The sequence below is a fragment of the Pelecanus crispus genome, chromosome 3 (genome assembly GCF_030463565.1).
Source record: "Pelecanus crispus isolate bPelCri1 chromosome 3, bPelCri1.pri, whole genome shotgun sequence".
Lineage (NCBI taxonomy): Eukaryota > Metazoa > Chordata > Aves > Pelecaniformes > Pelecanidae > Pelecanus > Pelecanus crispus.
In genome coordinates, this window is record NC_134645.1 from 59845233 (window position 1) to 59866130 (window position 20898).

The following is a 20898-nucleotide window of genomic DNA, read 5'->3' on the forward strand; positions in this document are numbered from 1 at the left end:
CCTGGAAAGCAGCGGCTGCAGGCAGGGAGAAAGGCACATTCGGTGAGGAATGGAGGTGGTGCCGGCTCTTCCTCCACCAGAGACATGGGCTTCGAAGGACGACAGTCAGGAAAGGCTGGGAAAGGGCTCCTCGCTCCCCTGTGATGGGCGCTGGCTGAGGGGTGATCCAGGAGCATTAGGTGGTTACGGGGAAGTTCTACAGAGACTTGGTCAGACGCTACTGAAAGCTCAGACCTGTGGCTCTTCTCTCTGGAGCTGCCAGGTGCCCCAAGTGCTCCGTGTCTCTGGCCTCAAAGGCTGCTGGAGGCCAGAGCGCATTAGAAATTGGTCCCGCAGAGAGGACTGGAGTGCTCTGCCCTTCGGCGTGCGGCTCCCCAGCAGCTCCGGCCCGGCAAAGCCTAGGGGTTAACCACCACTTTTGGTGGGTTTTGTTTCCACCTTCCTGAATCAGGTGACCACACGACTGATTTTTCACTCCCTTCTTACTATTCCTGCTCTCCTGTAAAACAAATGCACCAGTACTAACTTCCCGGAGATGAGGAACAAATAATGAAATACTAAGAAAACTGTTGGGCAGGTAAGTGGCTTTAGGACAACGTGTTCCTGCTGTGACACACACACATCCATAAGAAAAAAGGCTGATCTGAAAATGAGTGAGACTAAGCAGAAAGGGGGGGATGTTGATTCCATCTGCGTGATCCATGACAGCGGTTTTATTCTGCTGAACACCGACGACTCTGGTAGGTTCTCGTATTAGCTAAGGGGAGTTGCTGCAGGGGCTTTTTCAGTCATTGACTGGATATGTCTTGATTTTTTAGAGAAAAAAATGACCAGTATGCAGAGATCAGGCAATTTGTAGAATGGATTTTTAAAAGAATGCTTTTTTTCCTGAATGAACCAGTGTTTTGGTGGGTGAGGACTGGTTTAAATGTTCTAAAGGAAATGGTATATGCTTCTATAGTATGTACTATGAACTCTTCAGATCAGACCTGATGTTAACCATGAACTCCAGAGAGGATGGACAGATTTACATGTTTCAAAAAAAAGATTTTACACTTATGGTGAAGAACAGTGTGAACGGATCCGTTTGCTACCCATTTGGCACGCTGTGATTGGTTTATTTTCATGTACGTGCTATTTCCCTGCTGATACTTTCGCAAAGTACTGGGTAAGAGCATGCCTACGTACACATTGGTCCTGCTTTTGTGGCATGGGAAAAGAAGCTTTGTGTGTTCTGGGCTAGGAGAGAAACTACCCTGTTCTTTGCTTTGCTTGCTTATGCCATGCAATCTGTCAGGAATTAATAGAAGAGAACCTGTCCAGCGTAACAAAAAAAAAAAAAAAAAAAAAAAAAGCGTTTTGGGTTTTTTTTCTCCGAAGTTGCCTAAGACATAGGACCCTACTTTTCCGCATCAGCTGAAATCTGGACGTCCTTCCCGCAGGCAGGCCCAGCACGGCTGGGGTCTGCAAGCCCCCGGCGCCGAGGGCTTGGGGGCCCCGGAGCCGAGCCCGCGGGTCAGGAGCCGGCAGAAGGGTGCGGGGGGTGCGGGGCAGCGCGGCCGGGCGGGGGGCGCAGCCCCTGGGCCGGAGCCCCCCGGGGGTGCTGGCGGGCGGCGGCTCGTCCCGGCCCCGGCCCCGGCCCCGGCCCCGGGGAGGGGGCCGAATCGCTGAGTCAGCGCCGCGCTGCCGCCGCGCAGGGCCGGGGCTCGGGCGGTGCCCCCAGCCCGGCGGCACCGGCGCTGCCCGGCAGGGGAGCGGCCCCCGGCCGGCGGGGCGGGGGCGGGGGCGGCGGGCAGGGCGCTGCCCCCCTTGGCCGCTCCTTATCAGCCCGATTTGATGCTGCAAGGCGTGTCCGGGGCTCTGCTCATGTGATGGAGCAAGAGGCAGACGGGCGGGGGGACCAGGGGAGGAGGTGATTTTCCTCGCTGGCTCTCGCTCGCTCTTTTTTTTTTTTTCTTCCCTCCTTTTCTTTTTTTTTTTTTTTCTTCCTCCTCTCTCCCCTCCTCTCGCTCCCTAAAGGAGTTTGCGGAGCGCCGGGCTCCTTCATTCCCGGCTGCGCCGCCGCCCTCCGCCAGCCCCCGCCCGCGGCTCCGCGGGGCAGCGCCATGGGCGCCGGCAGCTCCGCCGAGCCGCCCGCCCCGCAGGACGGGGCCGGGGCCGCGGCCGCCGGGCCCCCCCGCACCCCCCCGGAGCCGCTGCCGGCAGAAGAAGCGGCGGGGCCCCAGCCGCCGGCGGAGCCCGCCAAGGTGAGGCAGGGGAGGGGGGGAGCGGGGGACGCGGGGCGGCGGCTCCCGCCGCACCCCCGGCCCGGGGAAACTTTCCCGCGGCGGCGGCGGGCACCTGCCGCGGCCGGCGGGCACCCTCCGGGCCGGGCGGGGAGCCGGGGCGCGGCGGCGGGCGCGGCGGGGCCGGGACTGCGCCATGGCCAGCGCCGCAGTCATAAAACTCCGCCGGCGGCGGCGGCGGGGCGGGGGGCGCGGGCGGCAGCGGGGCCGCCGCCGCTTTTGTGTGCGGCCGTCGCGGGGTGGGGGGTGGGGGGGACCGCACCCACCCGCGGCGGGGTCTGCGCCAAAAAATCTCCTGACTGCGGTCCTGCAGCCGGCTGCCAGCGGCACCCAGGGCTCTCCGCAGCCCCCCCGCCCCCCCCCCAATCCTCTCTCCCCTCCCAGGATGCAGGTGGGGGGTGCGGCCAGCCCGCCGGTTTTGCAGTGTTTTTTTCCCAGCTGGGCGGCAGCCTCGGGGGGTCTGTGTGTGCGTGTGTCCCCCCGCCCCACCCCGGCCTGCCCCCCCCCACCCCAGCCTCGGGCTCACCTGAGGCGCGGCCCCCCCGCCCCTCCCCGCTCCGCGGGTGGGCGGGGAAGGGGGCGGTGGTGGCGCGGCGTGGGCCGTAGCGATGGGTTTGGTGCTCCCGGGTGTCACAGCGCGTACGGGGGGGGGGGACAGGGGAGTGACTCGGTAACTCTCAGCCAGTAGGGAGTAGAGGAGCTCTAGGTATGTGTTATTTTTAATAAAGACGTTGAAGAATTGAAAGAAAATCTTTTAAAGCATGTCTGGTGTTTAAAAATAGATTATGAATGAACCCATTTATCCCTCTGGAATAAGCGCGTTTGGGGGATTCTGGGACTGAAAGGGAGGTTATGTGCATCTACGTGTTTACACAGCATTGCTGTGGGGCTAGACGTTAGTTTGTTAGCAGAGAAATAATACCACGTTATACCGAGATCCCCTTCTTCAGGCTCTTCAGAGTCTGGGTCCTCAGAGCAGGGTTACTCAGAACTTTCTGTAGCTGGTGTGTGGGTGTGTTAGAGCTTGAGAACTAGTTCTGACTTTGTTTCTTTGACCTTGTGGTTCAGATTTAACTTTCAAGATGAATTTCCCATAGTTCCTGGCTGCCACTAGACCTCCTTCTGCGTGTTTTGACAGATTTGAGAACTGCATTGAGAATGAACTTTAAATTAACTGGGATTGATTTTATTTTCTTTTTAACCAAATAAGCGTTAGGGATTGGTGTTGGTTAACAAAATATTTAGCAGTCGTGTTGGGCAATTTTAGAATTCAGATGCTGAAATTTGGACACGAGTGAATTTACAGAGGGCGAGCATTTGGCTACTGTTGTTTTTTTTTTAAAAATGAAGACAGTATGACTTGCAAGAAGGGATATGACATTCATAGCCATATTTATCCAGTTATGGGAACTAAGACCCAAAAAAAAGAGAATACTATTGATACTGTTCTCAAATACAGATTATTATTAATACTGTTTTATGCCTTCTACACTTTAGGAAAAATGTTTTCTAATAGTTTTTTACCTTGTTATTTAAGTAGAACTGTTTAAAGGTGCAGAAGTTCTATCATTTCATTGCTCTAAGAAGTTGTATTACTGCTGTTCTTCTAAAACAACTATTTTTCCCTTCCATTACATTAAATAAAATGAAAAACAAGTTTTGATGAAGCTTAGTCATACTTTTCTTTTGCATCTCATTTAGTCTGTTCTTACTACAGTAAGGTAGTTTTGTGCAGGTTTGTGATGCAATTTTTCATCATTATTCCTTTCAGCCCTTTGAATTTGAAAACTACCAGATCCTGCCATGCCCCTGGAGAAATCTGTCGTAGAACTAAGTTGTTTGCAGAAGATACGCTGGGGACATTTTGAAGGATGGTCTTCTTTCTTGCACTTTCCAAATTAAAACACTTATCACAACCCCCTCTTTTAGAAGAAAAACTTTGAAAACTGACTTTAATGGCATCCAACTTGAGTGAGCCTTGGCAAGTCAATCGCAAATATATTAGACTAGTTGCCTAGACAATTTAGGTTATAAAATCTCACAGCAGTTGTGCTTTTTTGTCACTTGAAATTCCTCGAAATACTTAGCAAGTTTCCTTTGCAGCATAGTTGTATTTTGTACAAAATGAAAAATCTCTTTGCCTTTTCTTCTAGAAAGGGCCCAGTTTATAGTCTTTAAGCTGTTTTGTTATTCACATGTGACTCTTTGGCCGGATACCAGCTTTTGAGGTGTCTTAGTTACTGGAAGGGGGAGCATATGTTTCATTGTTTCTCACTTCTGCAGCCCAGGAGATGTCAGAGACCCTGTAAAGCACTTGGTCTGTGGTGCAAGAGATATTTAGAAGCCTTTGGGTGTTGGCTCGCAGGCACTGCAGGTTAAATGTGGGCTCAGCGGGTTAGGACCTCAGCTGTTCACCCCATCCTTTCACAAGTTGCTGGCGAATTACGCATAAAGCAGCTCCAGAGTTTCCAGCCCGGCGTGTTGCTGGGACTTGAAACTGGTGGGGTTTTTTACAGTAGCAGACAAGGCTTAAACTCCGGCAGTGGAGGAGCTGCTCCTTATCTTGCACAGCCACCCTTCTGCAGAGGAGCGTGACAGATCCCAGAGGAACTAATCCATTCGCATGCCTGAACTGAATTCATCAGGTTTGCGGATCAACACCCAAAGTCCTGTTGAAATCAAGGGGCGGGGTGTGGTCCCACAGAAGGCTGATGTATCTGGTGGAGTTGCCTCCTTGCTGTTTGAGCAGCAGTACTCTTTCCCCCCTCCTTTTCTTCCTCCCCTGTCCCTCTTCTGTGTCTTGCCCCAGATGATGCAGTCCCACCTCGCACCGTGTCTGGTCCTTGCCTTTCCTTTCCGTATGCAGGTTAAACTCACTAACCCTTCAGGAAACAGTGGATGCTTTTCTTGCTGGGCCAGTTCCCTGGAGTGTTAGTGAGCTCATTTGACTCCTATGAGGCAAGGATCTGCAGCAGAACAGGGGAAATGTAAAATACTTTCCTTGCTGGTGGCAGTGAGCTGGTAGACCCTGTCTGCTTATGAAACCTCCTTGTCAGACTGCCCTGAGCAGCACAGAGGCCTGAAGCTTGGCCTGAGAAGGATTTAACAGACTTCAATAATAATAGTGTTAGAAGCAGGAACACAATCTTTTTAGCCTCACAGAGGAGACCAGACAAACCTCCGGTGTGCCGGACTGCGGTGTCTGATGGGGTGGGCCCTGTGCTCCTGCCTCTTCCCAGGGGCACCTGCAGCTTCCCCTCTGCTGCTTCGGGCACTGGGCGGGCTCTTCAAGGAGCTAACCCCCTAGAAAACTGTTCAGCTTCTTTGGCAAGCTCGTTCTCTGATGATTTAGCAAGATGTGTTGGCTTCTGGGACTCGGGCAGCAGGTGCAGGGGAGCAGGCAGGACCTCGTGACCCGGATTGGGCAGGGAGCTGGGTGACACTTCTGTTGGTGGCGGCGCAGGGCTAGATAGGTTCAGGCACCACCATCTTGTGAGCTCCCTCTCTGTTCATAGCAGTGATGCGCCTCTCGCCTGACCGCCGATTTGGATGCTGAGCATCAGGGAGAGCTGGAAAAAGACGCCAGGGCGCTGCCTCCGCAGTGGTGCCCTCCGAGGTCCCGCGGGACGGAAAGCAACTACAAGCCACGTGGGTGATGCAAGGAGAGCTGTGTCATCCTACCAACATCTCAGCTAAAGCAATTGCGATCACCCCCCTGCTTTTATTTTATTTAGAAGCTCAAGGTACCAGTTTTAATCCAGGTTTCTTTTTGCGGTCCTGCTGAGGGAGCAGAGCTGTGTTGGAACAGCTACCTTAACCGGCGTAGGGAAATTTTTAAAAAATACTGGCATGCTGATAAGCTATTCTTGCAGCAATACCTAGGTTTGGCAGAGGTAATCTTTTGTGGGAATTGATGGCTTTAGAATGTTGTGTGGTGCGTTCCTGGCTTGCTCTGTCATGCAAGGGCCCCCACTCGAGAGCAGCGAGTCATTCAAATGGTGTTTTCGGGATGGTTCCCATTTCTCAGTAGTAACTTGATTACGCTACCTGCGTTGTAATGAGAGCAAGTGTCTGCTAGACAGTAAATATTTGGAACTGTCTCTTCTAAAGAGGTTACCAGCTGAGATGTCAGAGTGTCTTATTGTCTGAGTGCCTGACAAATAACAGCTGGGACAGACTTACATCTGCTGTTTAAACAACTGCGTTCTGGTGAGGGAGCCGAGTCAGCCTGAAAGTACTACATTAGCAATGGTAAAACTAGGCTCAGTCAAGTACCAGAGGAAAATCCCTAGACTGCATCTCTGAGAGCCCCTGGTTTGAGGTATTTGGTCTGAATGACGAGGCTGCAGGGTTCTCCTGGTTCAGCAGGGTCTGATTCCCTTTAAGTACTTCTCTTCCGACTGGGAAGGAAGAGGCTGATGTAGTTTGGTGATAAGGTTTGGAGGTCCACCCATGCCTGTAGGGTGGCTGGGGAGAAAGCAGAAAAATGCTTAATTGGAAAAAACACAATGGAAACACAATGGAAAAAAGCACAATGGAAATTGGTGTCATGGATCCACACCAAAAGCGTGAAATAACCTCTTAGTCATATAGGAGATAAGAGGGAAGTGATAGAGGGAGTGACTGGGCACTTTGAAAGCCAAGGCAATTAGCTCGTGTTTGATGTGATAGAGGCTAAAGAGATGCAAAAAGGAGTGTCGGGTCTTTGAAAGTCCTTCTGGTTGGAAATGCAAGCTGTGGCTGTTGTTGCTGAAAGGACAGTAACTTGCTTTGTGCTCAAGCCCTTGTTCTAACTGCCCCTTAGCATCTGGATGAGCTGTGCCTATGCGAATGCTTAGGTAAGGTGGTGTCCGAGGACTGCTGCGCTGGAAGATGCGAGACCTGGGAAGGAGCTCGGGTTGGATCAGGCTTAAGGTGTGCAGTAGAATGACAGGCTGGGAGTAATGCTTCCTTCACAGGTTGCAAAAAGAGATCACAGAGATGATTTGGGAGCAAAAACTGTTGGTTTTATTTCAGCCATGTGGATTTCAAGGGTAGTCATCCATAAGGAGGTGTCACAACGAAGTCAGGCTGGGAGTTAGGACAGAAGAGGATAGATCTGAGGCAATGAAAGGTAAGGAGAAGGCCCTTGGCTTTGTCTGTAGGAGATGTCACCTGGAAATACGGTACTGAAATTAAGTATGCCGTTAGGTGCCTTACAGAGTAAGGGCCTTATGTTTTCTCCACCTGGAATTTGCAGTGTCCCACGAATCTCTAATGCCTTAGCTAATGCAAAACAAGACAAACTGCTGTGAACAAAGAGTTGGAATGACCTAAATTCAGGGGTTTTTTTCCAAATGTTGACGTTTGAAGATCTTTTTAATGAAGCAGTGTGTGTTTAGAGCAGACCAACAGTGCTGCAAGCTTTCCCAAAGTTTCAAAATCTAACTTCAGGAGAAAATATTCGAGACCATTATGTTAGTTTGCTCAGTTGTTCAGACAGCTGGATCTGGCTATTTTAGTAATCTAATGTAGAATCAGTGTAGCAGGATTAACAGAATGAGGCAAAATTAACTCTGGTGCGTTTGGGCCTGGTGTGAGGAATCCCTGGAATGATTTGGGTCTGGTACAAGGAATGTTGGGAATGATGGTGATTGCTGGTGGGGGAAGAAGCTGGGTGCTGCTAGCCCCTCCAGAGCAGCGCATGAATGAAGCGTGTGCTAACGTAGAGTGAGAGGTCAGGGACCTGCTGTTCATCCATATCACATGTAAATCTCTGTGTTAGTTTTCTTCATACATCTTAAATTTTGCCTTCATTTAATGGGGTCAAACAATTGGACCTAAGGCTACATGCAAAATGGAGCAGAAGCAGCTGTTGGTTAGAGTGACGTGGGCAACAAGCCCTATGCATTTTAGTCTCATTAGCTGTGTGTCTGCCCTCTGCTTCCACCTTTGTGGTGGATACGAGGGAAATCTGTAACAGAAAATACGTGCATGATGTATAGTAGTGGCATGACAGAAGCTGAAGTGTTGCTTCACTGATGGTGCTCTGCTTTGGGAATGAAGAAGCTGAAGGATCAGTGAACTGGATAACCAGGTCTCTTCGGTTTGTCTTTATGAGACAACACATTCATAAATTAATAGTCAAAGGAGAGCGATGCATGTGTGCCACAGAAACCTGATAAATGTTGATAAACCTGCCAACTGTAATGTCTTGTTACCTGTAGATAAATACACAGAGCTGAATGAGATGCCTAATACTGTTAATTTTGTCTTTAAGGTTTTCGCCCATCTCTCTAAACTTTGACTTTTTATTTGTCTAAGCTTTACAACTATTCTCAATGGAATTAAGAACACAGCTCACTAAATTAGACATAATTGGACTAAATTGCGGTTTAGATCCCTTCAGAGAAATGAAGCAGGTAATGTAAGTGAAAATTGAAATTAGTTTCTTTTGAGGACTAATGCAGTTGGACAGACTGCACTGACCCTCATAAAGAGCCTGAGCAACTTTTCTCAGAACAGAAAAAAATTTTTTTGAAACTAATCATGCTGTTGTGTCTCCCTTCACATGACACCCCCTCCCCCCCAAAGATGCATACTGTCTTCTCCTTTGCACACATTTTAATTTGCCAAAAATACTATTGTTTTGTTAGTTTTGATTATTTAAAGCAGAACACTTGATTTGAAAATCTATATTTGCCTTCCTATGGCCAAGAATCACATCAAACTCTTTCCCAAGAGACTGGGGTAAAAATGTCCCTATTCCCTGGCAGGGTAGGGTTATACTGCAGGTCTCCTCAAATTTGAAAATACTGAGGTTTTTCATGTATTTACATTTTTACTCGGTTGTGACTGGGTCCTGCTTTCAAAACTGAATTTATGTACAGAGTGAACAGGGATTATAATTATACCAGCTGGTAGTAAAAACTGCTTATAGCCTTGCGTTTAGTAATGTTTTTACATTTAATTCTGTTCTTCATACTGGAAGGTATCGCAGCATTTTACAGATCCAAAGGGTTATCTGCTAGATCCAGTGACTTCTGAATTTTGGTCACAAATCTTTGGTGTGATATATGGTCACTGTTTTCCTGAATGCATCATGACTGTAGAATAAATTCGAAGCTGGGGGATTATTAAGCGTTACCATACTTAAAATTTTGTCATAACTCTCGGGGTTCAATTTATAAAGGAGATAAGTTGTACTGCATTGGGGTACCCAGTCCCTTTGTACCCTGGTTCCTTGCAGAGCCCACAGGTCCGTATTAGGCACTTAGGCAAATGGTAGACTTGATGTGTCTCTACATCTGTGTCTATACCTATGACTCGAGCTTTAAAGTGGTTTGACTGGGGGAGGTTTGGAAAGAAAGGCAAGGAAATCTTTGAATAAAGTGAGGAGTGCTAAGATATTCAGTGCTGTTGCCTTCCTTGTGACTTCAAAGAATTGTTGGTGCTAATTCTGAGGGTGTCATCCTGAAATACCCATCCATGGATTTATCTTCAGATAGCCAAGTGCCCTTAGAGCCAGTAAAGTTAAGGTGGTTCTTGTGTTTGCACGACTAGCAGCTGTCTGGCAAGAATGAATGAGTAAAATTTATTATTAAGAAAAATACTAATAGTCCTTTAATAAATTTGTATTGAAGAATCTCAAAGCCCTTTAAGAATTAGGTTGTTATTTTCTGTGTCTATTTGTTGCTAGTCTTTAATCCGTTACTACCATTCAGTTAATGCTGTGTGTAACTGCAGAAGAGCTTCCCAGAGTTTACATGCCTTTGTTCAGTGGTGTGGCATTTTTATTCCTCCCGAGTTCCTGTGTTTTAGATTTATGAGAAGGATGATGTGAGAAGCGGGAATGTAATCGGAGTGTTGAGCCATTCCGTATTTCTTCTATTTAATATCTGGTCTCAGCATGTGAAAACTCTGAAGCCAAATTATTCCATCTGTGGTATTGGCAGTAGAGCAGAATGGGGTCCTTTTTCGTGAGGTGGATTATGTGGCTGTGAAAGGCAGCTTTGAGGAGCGCAGCAATGCCAGGTGGAAACAATTTGGCTTAATTAAGGGCTTCTGAACTGAAAATTGGGAACCCGAACGCACACTTTGTTGCCTGTGGAAGCGGGGGTACGGTGCTTCCCTCAGATCCCGCCTGGCGCGTGAAAAGGGGATTGAATGATAAGAGGAAAGCTGTTTGCCTGGCACTTTGTATGTTGATTTGAAATTCCGTTGCAGCGGGCTAATTGCTAATAAAAATAAATAAATGGATCTCCCCCTTCAGAAGCTTGTTTTAGTGGGTTTTGGAAGAGAATCGTCAGGAATGTGGCATCTTTCTGATCCCAGTTTGGCGCTTCAAGAGTTGGATGTTACATTACACTGAAAGATGGGATGTATCTGTGGTTCCTTCACTCAATTAACAGGGCTTCAATGGCAGTATTTTGGGACTACAGCTGAGTAATAAGACAATGATATGTAATTAAGGTTTGCTGTTCTACCAGAGGAGCTTTAAACCTATGCTTCAGGAATAGAGATTTAAGACATGGTTAATTAGTTGAAATGGCTTCTGTTGGAAGGCAATACAATGGGTTGGAAAACTAGTTAATTAAACAAATAATTAAAGGGCAAGGAAGTATTTTTTTAATGACCACAACACATTTGATACTTTTTAAATAAAACCATGCTTCTGAAAGTATCTTCCTTGTTATATAGCAAGCCAATCCAAATTCTGAAAATAATTAAAAGGTATCAAATGTGGAAGCTGAAAAAGTGATTATTTTTTAAACATATTTGCAGATAAAAAAAAAAGAAAAATCAAATATTATAGTGCAGAGTCCCAAAGAATTGCAAAACTTTTTCCCCCCATAAGAATAATCTCTGCCTAATAACTGAGGCCCAAAAATTCTAGTTTTAATCACAGTTTCACTGAATTTCCTCAAGGGATTTATATATATCTATATTCTGTTTTCTGTCCTGAATAGTTCGATTTCTTTGTAGTTGTATTGTTTATGATGATAAGATAAGCGCATCAGCAGAGGAGTGATACCAAAGGCTGTAATGTAGACAGGATTCATGCATATGTCAGAGCAGTTGTGCCAGACATTTTGAAGAATGAAAAATATCTTTCCATCAGCTAGATTCACGTGATCCTGGAGTTTTCCTTCATGCTAGAAAGCAATTGCTACACAAGGTTATAGGCCATTGTCTGTAAGACTTGCTTCTTCCACCTATTTCATGCGGGAGAACAGTAAAATCATCCCGGATTAGAGGTAATAATTTTGAAAAAGAGAACTATTACACAGAAGCACAGAACTATTTATTTCCCAAAATGCTTGGATGTATATATGCAAAATGAGAATGAAAGAACAATATTCTGTGGGGAAAAAAAACCCTGGCCTAATACTGATGTTCCTTTTTTTTTTTTTTTTTTTACACCCTCCCCCCTTCTCCTTCCCTACCATCCTTCAACCAATACTTGACCATGCAGGTTTTAGATGCAAGTTTACCAGTACCTGATGTTAATGAAGACAGTTTGGAGCATGATGCCTCACCACAGGAGCCAGGAGCTGTTACAGCACCTCAGGAGCTGGATGGGCAGCAGCCAGAGGTGGCTTCACCCTTCCAAGAACCACCTGGAGAGCAAGCAGAGGCTGCTGGAACAAATGGTAAGTAAAAACCTGTGTTCAATGGGCAGACCGTAGAGGCCTGGATGCTAAATGGAGTGAGAAGTTGAAATGGGGTTCAACTAGCCGTCTCCTAGAGAACAGGTAGTTAGTTACTCAAGTGATCTCTTGGTTGCTCAAGTGCTTCTTCTAGGTCATTGTTTTGTTGGGACACATTTTCTCTATAGCAGAGTTCAGATAGCAAATGGGTTGTGGATTGAAGCTGTCTGTGTTGGTGGTGAGGGATGCTACCCATTCCCCCTCGGGGTGGTTCTCTGCTCTCGGCGCACCCTGCGGTGCCTCTGCTTGCCTGCTGCCAATCACCATTCACCTGAAGGAACCGCTCAGTTTCCACTTCCACTAGGAGTTTCTGCTGCATAGGCCTGTCTCTTCCTTCACAGGGCAGAAATCCTTTTATGTTCATTCATTAGTGATATTAATGACAACAAACTATTTTGAACTCGCAGGAAGGGACAGGCTACTGAGCCGTTGGCTCTACCTTGATTGAAGTTCCCTTTCCTACTGCTTTTCATCAGATTTGCATTTTGACCAGAAAACCTTTCTCATCGTAGGCACCCCTGTTTGCTCTGTCCTGGGAATCTCTTTCTTGCCTTGCTGCACAGTCAGAAATGTGCTGCTTTTTCTCCTGTGCAAATGGGCAGCCCACCTCTCCTGCCCTCATCAGCCTCTTGTTGCTGTCCTCTTCCCTCTGCTCCTGTTCGCAGCCACACGGTGAGAGATCCGCTTCGGCGATCCCGCTGCACGCTGACCTTTTTGGCAGGGGTGACACGAGGGAGGGATAGCTTTCAGCCAGAGCAGGCAACTAACGCTGGTGTGAGAGAGCAGGAGAGGGATGGGGAAAGGGTAGGATGGAGCACATTCTTCAGTGTCAGCCTGTAGAGCAGCTTAAGGCATTTGTGTAGCCCTTAGTGTACTTTGGGGTTTGAATTCTAGTAAAGGCAATTCTTTGCCGTGCCTTCAGATTAATTGCCATGACACTATTATCCCAATAGAAGGCTGCCGTATTTTATGCTGAGCTTTTGTGCTTATTATTTTTTAATTATATTGGTAGAGGTTTTTGGCACTGTAAAAATGGCATGCAGCGTGTTTTATCTTTCACTCATGATAAACACTCCTTCTCTTTAAAATTTTACTCTTAAGTGGATAGGGATGGAGAGAGGATACTCATTAAACAGAGTCATGAAGGAAGAGAAAATACCCGATGATTTGAAGAAATGTCAGAAGATTTCATTTTGGTATTCAGCTTCTGGATCAGGGAAACAGAGAAGGCCTTTAAAAGGGCATGAATTTCAAGTTAATAGTCAAAGATTGTAATTCTTGTTGAATAATTCTGGGTTGTAGCTTCAGTTGTACAGAAATTGTGTTCCTAAGGTGTGTAATGAACAAGTAGGGAGATGTTCCCTTCGAATGCCGATACTTACATGTGACCAAATGCATGATGTGTTGTGGACGTAGATAGCATTAGGAATTCGTATGCGAGTAGATTGCCTGAAAAGTCTTTGCTTTCCTTGATAGTCATCTCTCATGTGGTTGTGTGATGTCGCTGTTTTAATTGGGATTTATTCTACTGTTGTCTGTGGAACCAAGCCTACATGGTAGCATAGTTTATGTGAAAGGGAAAAGAATTCTATGGGTTTGCTCTCAAAGTAAAAAAAGCCCTTTATGGAGGCGATGCAGCATGTATTTTCTGGTAACAATAGCTGAAAATTACATCATCCACAGAGACAAATAAAACCTGTCTGGTCAAGCACTGAAAAGGTAGTTCTTCAAGCAAAGGCTACATTCAGATATTCATAACTGTTTATATCCACCCCTCTGGACCTTACAGAGTCTGGTCCACGTGTCTTTAGGCAGTTGAATAAAGGTGGGGAAGAGGTATCTCTTAAATGCTCCATGCAGACAAATCTTCCCACATAGAGAAATATATCATTTTAGCTCTACACTTCATGTTCCCCACTCATTCTTTATTTCATCTTGTTTGCAAAGGCTATAAAATCAGAAATAAAGCATCATGACACCAAGCACTGAGGCAACACAGGTAACTGCCTACAGTAAAGGAATGTTTACGATTGAAGGGTTTTTTGGGGGTTGGTTGGTTTGTTCTTGTTGTCATTATTTGAATGTCACATTCAGAAGACCATTTGAGAGACGATCCAGACTCATCAAAGTTGCCACTATCGGATTAAATTAACTGGGAAGTCTGGTAAATTAACTGTGAAGTTGGTGCTGGCAATCAGAGCCACAGACAAAAGCTGTGAACGGCTGGCCCAAGTATCTGTGCATCATCCAAACTTTGGAGATAGCCAACATACTCCATAGAAATACTGTTCCTGTGATAGGAAGTCACCTATATCGGCTACTGATCCTTTACATTTTATTTTATGACATTGCATCCCTTTTTACTAGCAGTAAGAGCTGCTGGAGCATTACATTACTACAAGTATCCAGAGTAATACCTTTCTGAAACCCTTACCAGCCAAATTTGAGACAATTTATAATGTAATTAGGTTGTAGAGAATTCAATTTAAAAAAACCCAAACAAAGGAAAACAAACAAGCAAAGAAAACCCCAGCCCCTGGGTGACGGTTAATAGGCAAAGGAGCAAGTGTTTCAGTATGGAGAAACAAAAGAGTTTTGTATGGGGTTGGTTTTGTGTTTATGAGGGGTAAACTACTTAGGGCTTTTAACTAGCATGTGTTGAGGTTTGGACTGGATACTTTGTGGCAAACTGCATCGAGAAGGCATTACAAAAGCGGGAGCTAAGTGCTCTGTTGTTTAGGAAGTGGCTATTCCTTACTGCAGAGCTGGCATCCCCTCTCTTCAGAGGGGAAAAAAAAAAAAAAAATACTTGAAGCGAAAGTCTGAAGACAGATCCTTTGCGGCACCTTAAAATACTGTGTCCAGTTTGGGGTTCCCCAGTACAAGAAGGACATTGAGGTGCTGGAGTGTGTTCAGAGAAGGGCAGCAAGGCTGGTGAAGGGTCTGGAGCACAGGCCTTATGAGGAGCGGCTGAGGGAAGTGGGGTTGTTTAGCCTGGAGAAGAGGAGGCTGAGGGGAGACCTTATCGCTCTCTACAACTACCTGAAAGGAGGTTGCAGTGAGGTGGGTGTTGGTCTCTTCTCCCAAGTAGTTAGCAATAGGACAAGAGGAAATGGGCTCAAGCTGCACCAGGGGAGGCTTAGATTGGATATTAGGAGTAATTTCTTTACTGAAAGAGTGGTCTAGCGTTGGAACAGGCTGCCCAGAGAGGTGGTGGAGTCACCATCCCTGGAGGCATTCAAAAAACGGGTAGACGTGGCACTTTGGGACATGGTTTAGTAGGCATGGTGGTGTTGGGTTGATGGTTGGACTGATGATCTTGGAGATCCTTTCCAATCTTAATGATTCCTAGTTTTTACTTGCATTAAAAATAATGCAGCCACCAAGCCAGGAAACACGAAATTGCTACCCTACCCTTAACTGGTTTAGTGGTGGACTTGGTAGTGTAGGTTAATGGTTAGACTGGATGATCTTAAAGGTCCTTTCCAACCTAACCGACTCTGCGATTGTGTGATTAATTGCCCGCCGGGCAGGATGGGGAGAGAAGCGCTGGGGCGCGGGGCGGGGCGGGGGCGGGGCGTGGGGAGCCCCGGGCTGCCTCCCCCGCCGGGCCGGCCCCGCTCCCCCCCGCCCCGCGCCCCGGGATCCCCGCCGCGCGCGGAGGAGGAACCCCAGAGAGCGCGAGCAGGGAGTTTGTCGTGGTCGGCGTCACCTAAGAAATGCCGGGGACCCTAACGATGACGGGTAAGGCGGTGTGGCGTTGCGAACGTGCGGGCGCCTCCGTTCCTTCTGATTTTTCCCTCCGCTGATCGGCGCCGGGGGCTGCGTGCGGGGCGCCCGGGGGTCCCCGCTGCGGCCGTTTCGTGACGCGCCGGGGTGCCCCTTCCACTCCCGAAAGCCTTCTTGCACTGACGCTAGGTTTGCGGGCAGTGCGTTAGGAGTTAACGGGTCTGGCTTAAATATGTTCATCCCCATCGGAACCGTTTCCAAGTGCAGGTTGCTGAAATTTTAAAATTTCTTGTCACCTCGGTCAGGCGTTTGATGCAGGACTTGTAATAGAAGGCTTTTGTAGATTGGAAGATGCTGACTAGGTTTGCCTCTGCAGTACCAGAGTATGACACAGTATCTGAAATTGAGGAGCAGGAAGGAGCAGAAGGCAGAAAGATAGTGGCAGTATTGATGATGCTCTTCTGATAATCAAGATACAATGCTATATGATAGTCAAGAAATAACCCGGTGAAATATCTTAGGAGCTAAACTTGGTGAAATTGAAGGAAACGTAGAAGTTGGCATCATTTATACGCTGTAAAAATATTTGCATGAGAGAAATGACGTTGTTACTCTGTAGCTGTTTCAATTTTAATGAAGCAAAATCCAGAGATGAACACTGTGGCGGGGGTGTGTGTGTGTGTACGCACGTGTGTGTGGCGGCAGGATCCCCGCCTGTGATACCAAAAACTCGATGCATTGAACTCTGTATGTCTTATTTAAGAAAGTCAGTGGCTCATGCACTAAGTATGCGAGCTAACACCGTAAACTAATTGGGCTTTCTGAAAAGATGGTAGTATTTAGAGGAGCAAAGAATTAAAAGGAAAGAACGGTATCTTGCACCGCTGGTTTTGCACAAACTTGTATCTTTCTCTGGGAAACAAAGTGGCACTAAGAAATTTTAAAAAAACAAACAAAACCCACTTGTTTCCTAAAGATAACTAATATGCATCAGAATTTCTCGCAGATTGATGATGTAAGTCTTTAGCAATCTAGGAAATAATTTTTATTTCATCATATTAATGATTATTTATGTTCTATCTTATTTACTAGAGCTAGTGAGTGAATTCAATAAATAGTGGGTGTTATTCATGCAAAATACTTCAGCATTACAATACACATTGACAACAAAGCCTGTAGAAGTCCGGCTCCACTTGGAGCTGGCTGTGGGGAGGACTGTACGTGATTTGAATCAGTTAGTAGGGGAGGAGTTATCCTGCCGCTGTTAGCAATAGGGTTTTCATTAAACTCGCTGTTTAATGAGCTTATCGCATGCTGAGTCTTTTTCCTCAAGGGTTCTCTATTTTTTTTAATTTCCTTTTATTGTTAGTAATTAAAGGTTAAACTGTTTTGCAAAAGCAATCTTTTTATAGGCTTGCACAGTTTGATCATTTGAGGTTTTCCTTATTAAATAATTCTTGTGGAAACTTGGATTTTCACCGCAGCACAACTGCTTCTACAGTAAGTTTTGCAAGAACTGCATCTAGCTCGTAGCACAAGTTACCATTTCTTTGAAGGGACAGAGTACCTCTCCTTATTGGTACGCGGGAGTGTCTTAAGATATCATGCAGATGCAGCTATGTCTCCTTTGTGGTGAGTTTGTCAGTGATGCCTGTGTTACTCTTTATGCAGTCTTTTTGACAAAGAAAATTTTCAGTCTTTTTCATTGTGCATTTCTATTAATCATTTGGGCTTCTCAAAAAGGTCACAACATTTACTGACCTATATTGCTTATCCTGTCCTTGTTCCTAGCGGAGCAGATTGATTTTCTTTTTTTTTTTTTTTTTTTTTTAATTCCCCCCCGCCGCCGCCCCCCCCCCCCCCCCCCATACTCAAGTGCTAGTGTTGCATCTATCTCATGCTTGGTGAATACATTTTACTTTAAAAAGCGGAACAAAGTTATTGAATATGAGACATGGACAGCATGGGTAACCGTGAAATTTCATGAATATTTGTAGCATGCTGGTTTGGTTCCCAAGCAGAACAGCTGGACTGGTTAGAGAGCAGTTTATTACTGTGAGTTCTTTTAATGAAGAATCTTTAACTATAGTAACTGTATATCCAAGCCATGGCTAGTGATCCTTCTGGTTTAAAAACAAACAAACAAAACAACTTTAGAAGAGCTTTACTGTTTTTTGATTTTTAGTGCTGTTTCTTGAAATGTTGAAATGAAAGAAGAAATATCTTAAAATCTTGAATGAATGAAATGTATAACTTCCCTTGCTGGAATTTGAGAAGTTAGTCTCTAGGTTGGAGCAGGCAAGTACAGCTAAAGCAAAAACTTCTAAAAATAAAAGGTTTGTGAGGAATGTTATGGCATCACAGCGGAAATGATTGTGCTTTCTTTTAAGTTACTTTCACATGAGGTTATGTACAATGTCCTTTTCTGGGGACGTTGCTTTTGCTTTCTTAAAGGGTTCTAAGCCGTGAAAAACTGCAGCTATTTTGCAATGTTTTCCTTTTTTTCTGTTTTTTAAAAATGGACACAAAACTATGTGAAATTTTTAAACTTAACTCTTCAGTTGCCACCCAAGTACCAGAGAACTTAATGGTGTTTGTTTTTAACGCTTTGAAAGAAGAACATGATTTGAAAGCTCATGAAGTTTGTGTATGCATTGTGAAATTTAGTGTGCAAAAATGTCTGTAAGTCCTCCCTCATTATTTAATTATTCTGAAAGAAATCCCTCCCTACAATTAACACAGCAAGTCAGTCCTTTCAAATAATTGAGTGAATAGAATGGGGAAGGAAGTAGCATGTGCTTTCCATGAAAGAAGTATTGGTACATTGAAGTGGAAATTATTGTGAATAGTAGGGAAAGGAAGGAAGAATTTTTGAAATATATTGTCAAGAAGCAGCAGTGCCACAGACTTGAAACCTTGTAGTTAAAAAAAAAAAAAAAAGTGTTAGAAGGGTAACACCTGGACATACTTCTGCTTAATTTTGTTACTGCAAAGTGAGTGGGGTGTTTGTTTGATTTATTAAAACCAACCTCCTGAAATTGAGGTCAAAAAAATCGGGATTTGTGGTATAATGTCCAATTCTTGCACTCTGCAATGAAAAACTAAAAATACAGCTTGCCTTTTTTAATTATAAAGTATTCGATTTCATTAATAATTCCAAATAGCTACTTCATTCTAAATAAATCTATTCAGCACGGGTTTTTCATAGATGTTGTCCTTTCAGACTGTTTTGTCTTTTAATTACTGCTTCTCCATTTTTATCAGTTTTTACCCTTTCTTGACTTTGCCATTAAATGTTTCTACTAATAATTAGAAGAATTGTGCAGTTAAGGGAAAACTGCATTTAACAAATAAAAGCTTGGTATATCTCCTGTTTTGGTGTCATGTGAGTTTTAGAGCAGTGGGTGGTTTTTTACAAGTCGTATTCCTGGCAAATCTAGATACAAGAGGCAAATGATTCTAAAATACCCCTTCAGCCTTATGGCTTCGGTGTTTGTTCATGCTTATGCAGACCTACTGAGAATATTGTGTATGTGACCGAAAGCATGATTTGGCCCTAAATACTTAAACATTGAATAAATGAAAACAGCACAAAGTCCTCTGGAGCCTTTCGGTGGCCAGTGGAGTTTGTGAGGCGGGCGCAGGGTGTGTGTGACATCCATCTGAGAGATTGAGAATGTAGGGAATTCATGGAAAAAATCCAGCGCCGTGCTGCAAATCCTTAGGGGGAAAAGTCAACCAGCTCCAGATGTTGACATGGTTGGCTGCGAGCACATGAAGTGTTGTGGATTTAACTCTTGCAGTCAGAGTGCTTTTTTTTTTTTAACCCTCTGGCAACTACCAGGGGAGAAACACATTTTCACTTCTAGAGACAGATGAGATGGTGGGAGCAGTTAAGTTGCGCTGCCAACAGTGTCTATTAGCCTACTAAGAGAAGTGTTATTTATTAATTTCATTTTTAATGGCATGAGATGGGAATTCAGTCATTCTGAAAATACTAATTTTCCAACGTCTGATCAGTATACTTCTGATGAAGCAGGAAGAAATTCTTACCATGGACTAAGCTACCTATGAAATCAAGCACTTATGATTCCCTTTCTTTCAGAATAAAACAAAGCGCTTGCAGTTATTAAAACAGAAGCAGCACCTTGATTCAATTAAAAATGTTTGAAAGCTTAACTGGTATGTAAGCAGTTAAAATAGAATTTCAGCTTTAGTTCTTAGGCATAGTGGTTTTAAATAGTGAAGTGGATCAATTTTATGATACGACCTATGATTTTATCACTGCCTCTGGATATATTTTTATTGTATTGTTTTCCTTGATTAACCCATAGCTGGTGAAGTGCAGCCCTGCTCAGGACAGACCTAAAGAAATTGTATTCATAGCAGTGTTTTACTAGATTTTTTTTTTTTTTCTGGGAGGTATTTTGATGAGGCTCTCCTGTGTTTTGTAAAGATGCTTTCAAATTCTATAAATGCATTCAGAAAGTGCTAGTTGTCTTGCCAAAATACCTGTGGTAGTGACACGCTACAGTACTCTGAAAAACAATACCTTGTGTAAATAACTTCCAAAGCTTTCAAAGTGGAGTTACTCAGGGTTTGCTTTGCATTCAGAAGTGCACTAACAATGTTTGGGCACGAAGAATGTCATTAATAAAAACGTCATTAAAGAATCCGACTGCTAAATGTAAAGTTCAGCCTGTACAGTTGACTTCTCGGGTCTTCTGTTTCTTTTGTGCCCCACTGGATATAAAAATGCTCTCTGGGGCGTATCTTGTGAAAGTGCGACTTGGATATATGTTGCACTGCAGGCTTGTCACGCAACAGCGGCAGCCTCCTGGCAGCACGCAGGCACACTTCCTGAATGGCATCTCTCTCCTCAAATGCTGAGGAAGGGCATCAGAAATGCAGTTTAAATGACTCTTCCAGTGATTTAAATGGGAAAGCAGCAGACAAAAAGACTGGGAGTAACAGCAGCAGGTCACTTAACAGCTGACATCCAAGCTCTGTGTTACCTTGGGGATGAAATACCTTCTGGACAGGTTCAATGCTTTTTGTTGTGGAACTGAAGGGGTAGTGCCTGGACTAAGCCTCCAAGTACACCCACTGTGCACTATGAGGGAGTGATGGAAGTGTGACGTGTGTAGCATAGTTGCAGCTTTTCAGACTGATATTAAAAGTATGTGTTCAGTCAG

The 20898-nt window shown here is 45.1% G+C and overlaps 1 protein-coding gene across 1 annotated transcript in view; it reads left to right on the forward strand.

The window, feature by feature from the left end:
* The first annotated feature begins 2105 nt into the window (after positions 1-2105).
* AKAP12 (A-kinase anchoring protein 12) overlaps positions 2106-20898 on the forward strand; it is a 29355-nt gene continuing 10562 nt past the window's right edge. The window contains exons 1-2 of the mRNA XM_075707701.1: positions 2106-2246; positions 11740-11917. Of these exons, the coding sequence (XP_075563816.1) occupies positions 2106-2246; positions 11740-11917 (319 nt within the window). The remainder of the gene's footprint in view (positions 2247-11739; positions 11918-20898) is intronic.